This window comes from Amia ocellicauda, chromosome 12 (genome assembly GCF_036373705.1).
Source record: "Amia ocellicauda isolate fAmiCal2 chromosome 12, fAmiCal2.hap1, whole genome shotgun sequence".
In the NCBI taxonomy this organism is placed as follows: Eukaryota; Metazoa; Chordata; class Actinopteri; order Amiiformes; family Amiidae; genus Amia; species Amia ocellicauda.
In genome coordinates this window covers 4826261-4839500 of record NC_089861.1, presented here as the reverse complement: position 1 = coordinate 4839500, position 13240 = coordinate 4826261, and the positions used below count along the sequence as shown (strand labels likewise).

Below are 13240 nucleotides of genomic sequence, written 5' to 3'. Positions count from 1 at the left end.
CTCATACAATTTGTTAAACAACAACACAATATCACATGGACTAACTATATGTCATGGCCTAGGTAAGACCTAGGTTTAAAATAAACATCTAAATCAAGTGGGCAGTACAACATATAATATTCTGATGTATAGCTTTATAATCATGCACTGATGTTATCAATGTATATTTTGTACATTGCATTACAGATAATGTCTAATATACACACACACATATGATTGGAAAGAAAATAAAAACTTCCATATGCATACCAATTTGGTGTTATTTTAACAATGTTGATTTAATGTTATTTTGCTTAATCTAACTATCAACTCCTTTGATAAACAGTATCAATGATATATATACAAAGCAATAGTAAGCTTCTTCCACATAAAATATATATATTTCTTTAGTACATAAATACACAAGGCCTTGACCCAATGAAAACCTAGCCCTGCCTATACAACTTTGTACATTTCTGCAATTCAATTAATTGCCAGAAGACACTTTCTACTATATGCACATAAACAAATGTGATATGGTACAGGTTGGTAGGGCGAAGTTTTGATTTATTGTAGGCCTAAGATACACATAAACACGTGCATTAAGTTTTGTACCAAAAACAAAACAAAACAATTTTATAAATATCTGATTCTCATATTAAAATCACTTTCTGTTCTTTTCTTTTGGCCTTCCCCTGCTTTGATGAAAGAATGTTGAGGGGGTTCTTGATGGAAATGAAAACGTTGAATCATTGCGTCCTAGCAATGGGTTGAGAAGCTCTGAGCCTATATACGGGACTTTGGCACAAATCTACAGTTCAAACGGCAGGGTAAAGACCAACACGCACACAAACTAGCTGATGTCCTTCCTGTCACAATGTGCATTTCCCTAGAGCAGTGGTTCTCACCCCGGGTCCTGGAGGAGCCCCTACCCTGCTGGTTTTTTTTTACAACCGAGCTCTCAGTTACATAATTGAACTTTAATTGAAGTATTAATATTATTACCTTTAACTCTTTAAATTGTTACTGATAAAAAGTTGGTACCTTAATAAGATAAGCTTAGTAAGTTCCTCAAATATTATACTTAACTTAAAACCCCTAATGTTTAAAATAATTAAAAGGCTCTAATATAGTAAATTATTACGTCAATTAAGAGTTCAATTAAGTAATTAAGAGCTCAGTTGGAATAAAAATCAGCCGGGTAGGGTTTCCTCCAGAACCAGGGTTGAGAATCGCTGCCTTAGTGGACCTGGCCGTCTGTCCCAGCTGTTGTCGTTCCCCCTCTTGGCTTTGTTATATCCCTGTCTGTTTGTGTTGTGGTGATTTGTACTGTCTGAGTAGCAAATTGCTTTGGTCATTTGAAAGCGTAATACAGATGGCTCTGCCCCCAGCCCCCTGCCTCCACACTCTGTAACGCACATAAATACACAAGAGCAGCCCTTGTCATAGGGAGTCGTTGCTAAAAAAATAATCATCCTAAATGGATGTGTTTGTCATTGCCCGGAAATATTGTTTGGTGGCAGTGGAATAAAAAAAAAAACTCTGTCAGTAATCCTTTCGTATTGTCCTGTTAGGGTTTGATTCCCCCTGTTTTATCTGTGGGAGTGGTGTAGGGGAGGGAAGTTTGCTGAGGCTGAAAGACCGTTTATTTTTAGCGATTGCAGATAAGCGAAGATGAAAAACAATAAAAATGACTGGCAGGGTGACTTATTTGTACAGCACCGCCCACATGTGGCAGGAGCGGCTTAGCTGATTAATACCGATTTGAGTCATGTGACCCTTCAAAAAGATGGTTGATAGATGTGGAACGACACCTTTGCATGCAAGGTACAGCAAAACAAGGGTTTATTATTACGGCACACTTCTGCATTGAAGTCATCATAACCCAAAAAAAATACTGAACAAACAACTCAGGGTTGTTTTTCCAAAACTCTGTTAATAATTTAGTCTTTTCCATTATTATTATTTTGCACTCTGATTCCAGGCAGACTGCATTTTGTAGGTAAAACCGATCCAAGAAACATTCCTCAGAAGACAAGACTGTGAAGGCAATTCTACTAAGTTCATATAGTCACGATTTCTTTCTTCTACGATCAATAAATCAACTTGCACTGACTTAAAAGGCCTTGATTCATCAAATGGCATTTAATTTGTCTTCATATGTCATAATATGTAATGGCACAGTGTCTAGTTGTCTTATGTGTATAGTTGTCCTTGTGTTTCACACCCTTTTATATATGAATCCAGGTAATGCATTCATTTTATCTTATTATTTATTTCCCTTCGTTTTTTCCTAATTGCTTTTGGAATTAATGGAATTAATTATATCACCTGGTTGAGTCATGAAAACGTTTGTTTACAATGATTTTATCTTCCTCTACCTTCCTTTACTTTGCTTGGCAGCTGAGTGGGCTTTTACTAAATACCAGCAGATCTTTTCTCACATTAAACAAATTGTAGATACCGTTTTTTTATGACAAAACAAATACAATTTTTATTTTATGAATTTGAAGAGGAGTATCAAATATTAAGTGCATCCTGTGTAAAACACATAGTCCTGATTTTGAGGTCTTTATGATATAAAAAAAACTATATTTTATATTGCACTAAAGGGAAGTCTCAATGGAAATGCCACTGTTTATAATGGTCATGGGAAGTCAGCTTAGTTTTAAGTTTTTATTGATTCTTATAACCACACAGCACTTAACAAGTGGGAAAATAAAAATAAATAGTTACAAGAACAAATGACAGTTACAATTGATTTGCATCCTGTAATGTACAAAATGTACATTATTAATATTATAATGCCTTGTGAAGAAGAAAACTGATATGGGAGTCATGCAAATGGTGGGATCCAAAACCCAGAGCTTTTAAAACGAGTGCTTGATAGATTTAAATAGCTTTAAATATGCTACCAGAAATGAAGTACATAGAGGGAAAAAAAAATCAACCCTTCTGTTTCTCCTGCAGGAAGAGGATGTGAGAGAAAGCCGCCTGAGCTTCACAGCCTACGGCGTGGCCCCCTGTACCACGGGGAAAGATGGCGTGGCCCCGAAGGCTCCCAACAATTCTCCTCAACCCACTTCCAAAACCCCAGAGGAAATGCGCAAGCTCTTCATCGACAGGGCTAAGAAGATCGACACGGTCTCCCGCGCCGGCTTCCCCTTAGCCTTCCTGTTTTTTAACATTTTTTACTGGGTTCTCTACAAAATCCTCAGACACGAGGACGTACACCAGCAGTGAAGATGGCCGGCATCTTGACCGCTCGATGGTGGGACCTTAGCAGAAGTGTACAGAATACCAGTCAGATGTGAAATACGAGACGGAGTGAACAACGGCGAACAACAACACAAAAAGACAGAAAGAAAACTGTACAGAATATCATGACACCACCATGAAGACACTGAGCTTACTATGCAAAGCCAAAGGAGACAGGTATCAATGGTTTCTAATTCCCCAACGCAAGACAGGAATAGTATCGCTAATTGACCTTGTCCATTGATTACTAGGGAGAGATGTCAGGACTGTAACAATTCAGTCAACTCTGTGTCTTACAGCTCTACTGCCAATGTTTTCTGTAGTATTTATATACACCACTTGTAACAGCACCTCTATTCACTTTATTACTGATGACCTTTATACAATTTGAAGCACTTTGGTTAAAGAGTACAGTATTTAAAACCTTTTAGGAATATTACTAAAGAAAGAAATACGGCTGCATATTGTTAATGATGATTAAAGATAAAATGCTAAAGGCCCCCATTTTCAAAAACGTGACACAATGGATAGATTTTGGCCAAATCTGGGGTTTGCGTGTTCGTTGACCAAAAGGCGGCAATGCGTCTTTCCAATACAAACAGCCTTTGTAGATGGCAAACGTTCACTGGGGGAACTTATTTTAACATGGCACACACACAACACATGCAGAAATGCTAAACTAAAAACTCAATAACACTTTCAAGAAACCTATTTAAATTCAGAAAGACAAGTTGAGTACATACACAGTATTCATTTATCTAAAGATGTGATCTGTCTGATGTATTTTCACCTGAAAGATACAGACATTAGTTTCTGGTGATGAATTGGGGGTTATACGTCCCTTTCCCTGACCTCTTCTTAATTTTGGGAAATGGCAACTCCTTACAAACAACAACGGTACTCGGTGTAACAAAGGTAAGAATTGTCCTATCATGTCTTTAAAATATTATCCATTTTGTATTAAAGTCGGGAATTGAATAAATACACATTGAGCTACACACTGCCTTAGAGCCTAAACACATTTTTAAACAGGGTTTGAATATGTCTTTTTAATTACACTTCCCTTTCACTCCCAATTACAGTTCACGGAAGTGTTTACACTTTCCTCGAGAGACGCATCCCCACCCCCAACTCATTTCTGGATACTTAGAAGAACACAGTGTCCTGGATAATGCTGTTATGCAACAAAGCATAATTTGCATGGTTCCAAATAATAATAAATTTAAACACACATACATGCATAAGAAGAGGTGAAAAAGTGCATTGAGACGTTTGAAATGTACACCTGCTGCCCCAACCAGTGTTGTGAAAATCAGCATCCCCGCCCATTGCACTTGAGCGTGTGTGCTTCACATTCAGTAGCTTCCAAATGAGTATGTGTGTATAAGTATATTGCCATTGTTTTTGTCTGCATACAGAGATGGAAATTTCCTCTCCTGCTGAAACTTCATGTTTCCGGTTGTTAATGTTTTATCTTCTCGCCACTCTATTCTGTTTTGTTGGGCTTAAAAATTCACCTCCAATCTCCTCCATCTAAGTCCGGAAAGGAATTTCGTACACCTTTTTTTTCAGATAGGTCACTAACAAAAGAAATAACCACCTTTTCCACATTTAGTCAAGACCCAATCTATTTGTAATGGTAATGACAGTGTGAAAACAAATATTATTCAGGAGAAGTCATTTAATGCCAAAATAGTTTGATGGATATTCGAATCCCCAGCAGTGATTTAACCATATCACCTTTTCTGCCAACTCTGCTTTTTGTGCTGTTCCCTCTTCAAATCTGTTGCATTCTCCAAGACCCAAAAGAAAGCATTATGACAAAGTGTCACAGGGCTCTTCTGTTATTTAATAAAGAGTCAGGAATCTCAGGTGACAAGACAGAATCAAATGTGATTGTGTACATTCCCGTGTGGTAAATATACCCACCAAAAGCAGTATTGGACTGTTAAAATGCAGACACCAATACACCTATCTAGAAATGCTTGTTACTTGTATGAGTTAATTCATCTCTCACTGTGCAATACCAGTATGCCATTTACAGTTTATATCATGAAATAAGAGAACGATAAGTGTTGTGTAAATCTCCATCGCATAATGTGTTGTATCGGTTTCAGTGCATTGAGATTAACTAAAATATCTTCAAATCAGACTTAAATAAAGGTATTATAGTGGCCTATCCTGTTGCTTAAGGAAATGGGTCAAGATTTTAATTTGCTGCTCCTCTCTTTCTATGATGAAATGTGAGCCGTTCCGCACACTTAAAATATTGCAAGTCAGTGTACTCGAAGGATATGAGCTTCTTTAATCTCTGCTAGGGCGGTTCAGGGAGCTTTAGCTTCATGACATATAAACATAGGTAGTTAAATGGACACAAATTGTAGCGTTTAAATTGCAGAAGCCCATCAGTCTCAGAGACGGACATTTTGATGATCTGGAAATGTGAGTGGAATACTGCAACATGTGCAAATAAAATAAAATACCATTCTGTAGCACTCCCCAGACTTTACCTGGATGCCTTTTAGATAGCAGAGTCCTCAATTTTGTATGTAAAGTAAATGGAAATGAACTAGGCAAGTAATGAGCCATTTCAATGCTTATCCCACTGCTGCCACCAACATAATTTACACCTATTAACAAACCGCATGAATCAGTGGCATCCTTTCGCAGGATTCCTTGTGACATCATCAGACTAACTGGCCTATCATAGCTTGTCAATGTTGGTGCCTCACAAAATCCCTGGGTTAAGCAAATAAATACAATTGCTCTGCTTTATTGTCTCACAGACAGGTTTCAATAGCACCACAGTCAGATTGTTTACCTTGTTTTCAGAAACTCTCTAGATTGTATCAATATTCCCTTTGTTCTAAATTTTGAGCATAAATGCAATCAGACCTGTAAGAATCTTATTTCACTTTCTGCCATTCGTGTTTGCGCTGACGTATGGGCAGATTTTTAAGGAAGACCTTTAAAGCAATGCTGTTTTACAATCAGCCTTCTGTAAGACTGCTTTTATGAATGAAAGCTCACATTACAGGTCAACATACCACTGATGGTGCTGAAGAATTTGGTGACAATATCCATTACATTTCGGCACTTGAAAAGACAGTCCACAGACCCTTTAGTTAAGGACCTTTAAATGAGAAAACTTTGGATTGGGGGAAAAGTTACGTGTTTTCATTTTCTTCATTTATCTCTCATTCCTTCAATCTTCAGACTTAATTTGCATGAAACACCAGCAATTACCAACACAAATGTGGATGCAGCTCGCTCTGACCGATCTGATCTTGACATGCAGTGCTCTACACAATGATAATCACAATGTGCCAAAATTGTATTATATCACAATTGGCATTAACTTTCCATTGTGTCTGGTATGAGCAATCAGAAATGAAATTGGCAAACTGCACCTGATGTTCATGTTGGTGAAAACAAGGTTTTGGCAAATATGTCACTGCACTACATGCTTTGGTTTCCATTGTGTAAAAAATATATATAAATTTAAGGTGTGCACCTAAGAATGTGAAAACTTTAAATCACCCTGTGCGAGGGTGTGTGCTCATGCATTAATAGTAATAATAATAAGAAACTGGTACGGTAATTGAGCTTTTGCAGCATACAATTTAATACAATGTCTCGTTCCATGTCATGAAAGTGTATTACTGTCGCATTAACACAAAATCCCAAATTATCTTGAGTGTTAACACTAATCACTACAGTCTAGTGTCTGAATCTTCACTATAAATATAATTCGCCATGTTGATTAAATGAAATATAATAAAACACAAGCAGAACATCATATTTAAAAATATACCATAAGAACCTGTGGAAGCTGCTTCATGGTTGTATGAAGGGAAGTTTGCCTATTAATAAAAGCACAGAACAGAAATTAACCCAAAATTGTTTATATCCAAAGGCAAATGTCTCCATTCTTCTACTGTATAATAAAGGTAAGAGCAGAGGTCATATTCTACACATCTAATGAAAAGACATTATAATCCGTGTACGGTCGTATTCACATCAGTCTGCTTTACACGAGAACCAAGTCTGTGACAATGTAGAGTACTGGTTAATTATTGTGTGAATACACTTGCCCATGGTTAATATTAGTACTGTACTTATTTATTAATTAATTTATATAACAGATTAAAAACAGATCAGATGTGTGACATTGTTTAATCTTTATGACGTCTTTAAACATATGATAATAATTCAAGGAGTAATGTGGTTTTGACCTTCATTATATTGCTATATATATATATATATATATATATATATATATATATATATATATATATATATATTGTATGTGGCAAGGTGAATATTATTGTATTTTGGTGTACTAAAAGACCAGAGCCATTTATCTATGATGAATATAAATGGGAGATGAACTATAGGCAAAAAGTTAATCTGTATCCCATTCAGACATTTCACAGTAATCTCTTTGTGCAACCATGCTGATTAGAGCGTGAATTTAACACTGCCACATTTAGCATTGAATGACTTAATGCTGACGTCCAAAATGGAAGAACAACCCCACTATATTTATTATTCACATTCTTTGGTTGATTTGTAAACAATATTGTTTCCAACAAGACAGTAAAATATGCTTTTCTAGAGTGACAGCAAATTAACTGTATGGTAGCTATAGCTAAAACTCTGGAGCACATTGAGCAATTGTTTTCCTTTTTCTTTTTTAATAATATTGAATTGTATTCTGTCCAATTACAGAATAACTCGGTGGTGGTTTACTCAAGTTGCTGATGTGTAGAATGAATGAATGTGTACATTCCAATTCAATATCTAAAGGAGCTGAGAAGAGGCAAACAGAGAGAACAACTCAAGTGAATCAAACTGTGCCATATTCTTTGATAAAACATATCAATAGTCTCACAATATTCCTTAAAAAAAAAGCTTTAGATAGTTGCTAGATTTTTACACTTTTATCTGAAAATGAGTACTTTAACACATGGATCTACACAGTTTTGGAAAAATGTATGTACAATAATGGTTTTCCATGTACATTCTGTAATTAATGCAAGTTGAATTCCGTCATTTATTTTGTATAAAAAGGTATTAGGTATTATGCATGCATCAAAGTAAACAGTGATGTATTCTATTTTTTGGAAACGGTGTGAAATTGGATCTGTTCATTCGTGTGACACTTCTCTGTACACAGACACACCCCCAACGATTAAGGCTGTTAATGTGACAGTGGAGGCCGCGCTTCGTCTGGAGTGTGCTGTGTGTTTCCTTCAACTACCCATGTACATCGACTGTAAATAATTTTACTATATTAAATAAAGCTCCTTTCTTAAAAAAATACGGTGGAAGCTGACTGGTTTCTTGTCTGTTGAATACATAAAGCATAAGATAACCAGCTAACAATTGAAATCCATGTATAATTCATTGGTCAGAGAGTGGGAGCCACAAGTGACCACTACCACCATCATGCACACACCCGTTTATGTCAGGTCCTTCCCAGAATCCCCTGTGGCATTCCAGGGGATCTCCACCCTTTTTCTTATCCTGATCGGCACCTTAGAGAAAACATCAACAACAACAAATAGACAAAAAACAAAAGGATTTTATACTTTCCTGATGCATCAGAGATTATTATATTTGAACAAGGAAGACCACAAGGATTTCTCTGCATTGCATTTACAATATAATAAAAAGAGATCTGCCACAACATGATTGCTTTACACAACACTGCCCTAGCTATACTGTCTCTTATATGACTAATGCAAACATTCACCCCCAATATTAATGTTATCTGTATTTACATTGGGTAATTTGAGTGTCCCTCCTGGTTTACTCAACTACTTGGCCCTGTATTGCGCTGGCTTGTGTTTTCGTGTTGCCATATCAGAGCCAAATAGACTAATCCCCCTGTGCCAAACACCCTTTTCCGAGTAAATGAGTATGCAGTCCATTTGAGCCATGAACTAAAATTAAAAACATTATTTCTGCTGCTACTGCTCTGAAATGCAAGTATGAAGAAAAGGGCTACAAATAAAATGAAAGAAAGATCTTACTAAGGCTGGGATTAAATCAAAACTTTGACCCACCCGCTAATAGAAAATTACAGAACTGTACTCAATTGTGGCATCATTTTTATTTCGATGCCACTTTCTTCTAATCAGAAATGTAACCACTACGATGTACAGCTTAGTAGTTTGCTATTAGTGGGTGGTCAAAGTTTTGATTTAATCCGGCCCTAAATTTAATCATTTTCAGATTTACAAATCCCTCTTGATGCAGGCTTTGCAGCTGAATCATTTTTGGTGAGACTGAAATGCTGGCTTATAAAATGTAATATTATGATTATATTTCTTAGGGTGACTTACAATTGTTATATCACATTATCTTTACATACTTTTACACATTTATACAGCCGGGTTTGACTTCGAGAGTACAACAGCAGTGTCCCCCACCAACGCACAAAGCAATGTATTATTCTTTTGAGTGTGACCTTTTTTCATATAAAGTTCTTGCTTTTTGAGGCCATTTTCTACACCTTTGTGGCAAAACTAAAATACAGGAAGGACCTTTCTTAGCTTAATCATTCCCAGACTAACAGTTTCTGGAAGTCACTCTACTGACTTTCCCTTTTCTTCCAGAGCATAAGTCTCAAACTGCATTCCTGGGTGTCTAATAGCATTTGTTCCAGCCAAGCTCTCAGTTTCTCACTATCAATCTGAGAGTATTTCACTGGAATAATACATGACCTCTCTGTACTTTTCATAATACTGTTATCAGTAGTGTACCTTGAATCAAAAGATCATAAACAGCCGTCACAGGACAATGTAAAATACAACAAATACTTTAAAACAATGTTACATATGTCGAATTGATCCAAACGTGACAAAGTGACGTGGGCACGAGATCCTGTTTCAATGTAAACCACACAACAATGGGGCTGTCGGGATCAGATTCAGCCACTCTAAGACCGAATGTAAACAGAAACCCGGAAACATGGACTTTAAAGTTTTTGTCTCAAAACCTTTGTATGTCCTGTCCATATCTGGCATGCTAATTGTGCTGCAAACAAACCAGCAACATCCCTGTAGCAATATTGTTTAATAATAATAACTATAAATACTAACAAATAAATAATAACCACTTTTTCCCAACATCGTTAACATTGTTAAGCAAGTTAATATTAATAATTTGTAATTGTGTGAGTTCTTACCCATTCCTGAACTATCTCCGTGTACCTAACACTGAAGACAATGCAAATTATTCCATTTCACCACAGATAACTGTTTTGATGAATATGATTTCCCATATTCCTGTATTTCTGTTTAATCCTTTCAAGTCTTTGTTTTGTCCTTGTTTTAGTGTGACACAATATTGACTCTTAGCTCGCAATGTGTCTTCTAAACAACAGCAGTATAAATATAAAAACTTTCATCTACATTATCCTTATTAATATTATCTGTATATATAATGGGCAAATTACCTCCTGGTTTACCTAAAGATCTTGTGCCCTTTATGTAAGAATCCTCCCATGATAAATGACCTTTTCCGAGTAAACTGTGTGTGCAGTCTATTTATGTTATGAACTAAAATTAAGAACATATTTACGGCTGCTATTGCTCTGAAGTGCAAGTAGGGCTACAAATAAAACTAAAGTTTAATCATTCCCAGACATACAAATCCCTCCTGATACAGGCTTTGCAGCCGAACCATTTTTGGTATCTGTTGTCGTAAGAATGAAATGCTGAATCGAGTCTTTGTTTGGTCCTTGTTGTTTTTTTTGGTTCAATTAATATTTGTCATTTCAGAAACCTCAACATTTCAAATCTGATGGTAAATGTCTCATAGTATTGCCCAATCAGTGGCCCATTATGGAAGCACAGAAGAATGACTGCACATACCTAAGGAGTCTGTGAACATCCTATTTAAGAGCGGGAGAATGTATCATTATATCCATTGAACACAGTGAGGAAATAACAAGATCCTGAGAAATGGAACTGCTTTGTATGTACAGATGGGTGACAAATTAAAGGAAAAAACAACATAAAGTGTCTCAGTAAGGTGTTGAGCACCATGAGCCCCAGAACAGCTTCAATGCTCTCGGCACAGATTCTACGAGTCTCTGGACTCTACTGGAGGGATGAACACCATTCTTCCAAAAGATATTCCCTCATTTGGGGTTTTGATGATGGTGGTGGAGAGCGCTGTCTAACACGTCAGTCCAGAATCTCCCATAGGTGTTCAATTGGGTTGAGATCTGGTGACTGCGAAGGCCATAGCATATGAGTCACATCATTTTCATACTCATCACACCATTCAGTGACCCACGTGCCCTGTGGATGGGGCATTGTCATCCTGGAAGAGACCACTACCATCAGGACAGAAATGTGTCACCATAGGATAAAGGTGATCACTCAGAATAACTGTGTAATGATTTGCAGTGACCCTTCCCTCTAAGGGCACAAGTGGACTCAATCCATGCCAGGAAAATGCCCCCCAGGGGTCCAGCAGTCAGGCCTGTCCTGTTCTCTTGGTGTCGCACACATGCACTCGCCCACTTGTCCAGAACACGAGCCAGTTGAGCGTCTGTGTGACTGAAGCTCCTGACATTCGTGCCCCAATAATGCCCCCTCTTTCACAGTCACTTAGATCCTTTCCTCTCACCATCTTGATCCACAATTGAGGTCAACTGGGCCTGCTCAGCATTTTTACAGTTTCCATGTATTTGTTTTTAGACATGATAGATTCCGTTTGCTCACCAACAACAGTTTGTTTTATGGCAGCCCTAAGCCAAGTAAAACAGAAAAATAATTTTGGTTTGGGTAGCCAGGGCTACAATCTGTTCTGCCACCAGCTATATTTAAAACATGTTACTTAATATCTCATGTAGGTTGATTTAGCTGATAGGGAATTCTGATTGGCTGGCGTTTGAATCCTGCTCTTGAGAAAGTACATTAGCAACTCAGAGCTGAGCTTGTTGTCACTGCTCTTTAATTTGGGATTGACAGCCAGCTTCTAGGTTTGTGGACTATAGCAATGGCTCATTGTAAGGATTTGAATCTTACGTTGTGATATATTGTTCATAAGCTCAGTCTAAAGCTTTATATGAGTCCACTTGCTCGGGGGCTAGATTATAGGCATTTTGGCTGGAAATGGCAGGAAAATGCTTCTCGAGTCAGACACTACAATAACATTATTACAAAGCACTGAAATATGTGCAGCACGGTAACCGAAACACAATCAGCAAGATGTGAGTTGCTGCAATCCCATAGCACAACAAAACTCAACAGTTCCCTTGAATTGTTACATATACATATATTAAATACATGTAAATGAGCTGCAATCTGCAATAACGTCACTACATTTTGAAGCCCATGGGTTGTATATATGCCGCCGACCACCTCTTGGGAGTGCTTCAGTTTAATGATGACAACACCAACCCCTAAGCCAATATCAGAACCCTATTATATTTCTTAGAGAATTATTACAAAATATCGCATCATTTTTACATACAATTATCCATTGATACAGCTGTGTTTTTACTGGGGCAATCAGCTTGCAAAAGTATACAACAACAGTATCCCCTACCTGTGAGTGAACTCACAACCCTCAGCTTCAGAGTCCAGAACCCTCAACACTACTCCACACTGCTGCCTATGCTAAAGCAATCAATCTGTGTGAGTTATCGAATCGGTGCTATTAACTTGCAACTGATTGTCATGAAGGGAGTGCTTTATTGCAAACAATTAAAACCAAAAAGATGTGCCTCTCCAAAGAAGCTAGATATATATGTTTCTGAGCATCTAAGGAGTTCATTAAAATGAGCTGCTCTGGAGTGGCTGACTCATTCATATTTAAATCTATGTATCCTATTTAGATTAAGTAACTTTCTATCCTGGCCCAGAATCTTTGTTTGTTTAGTTTCTGAAAAAGCACAGGTCAAGGCCAGACCACGCACCAGCTGCGGCACATTTCCAAAGATATCAAAACCACTTTTCTTTCTCTCTCTCTCTCTTCTGTA

At 37.3% G+C, this 13240-nt stretch overlaps 1 protein-coding gene across 1 annotated transcript in view; it reads left to right on the top strand.

Annotated features, from left to right (window-relative positions):
- Nucleotides 1-5414, top strand: part of glra3 (glycine receptor, alpha 3) — a 66277-nt gene extending 60863 nt beyond the window's left edge. The window contains exon 9 of the mRNA XM_066718138.1: nt 2950-5414. Coding sequence (XP_066574235.1) covers nt 2950-3222 — 273 coding nt within the window. The 3' untranslated portion in view covers nt 3223-5414. The remainder of the gene's footprint in view (nt 1-2949) is intronic.
- Nucleotides 5415-13240: the final 7826 nt, after the last annotated feature.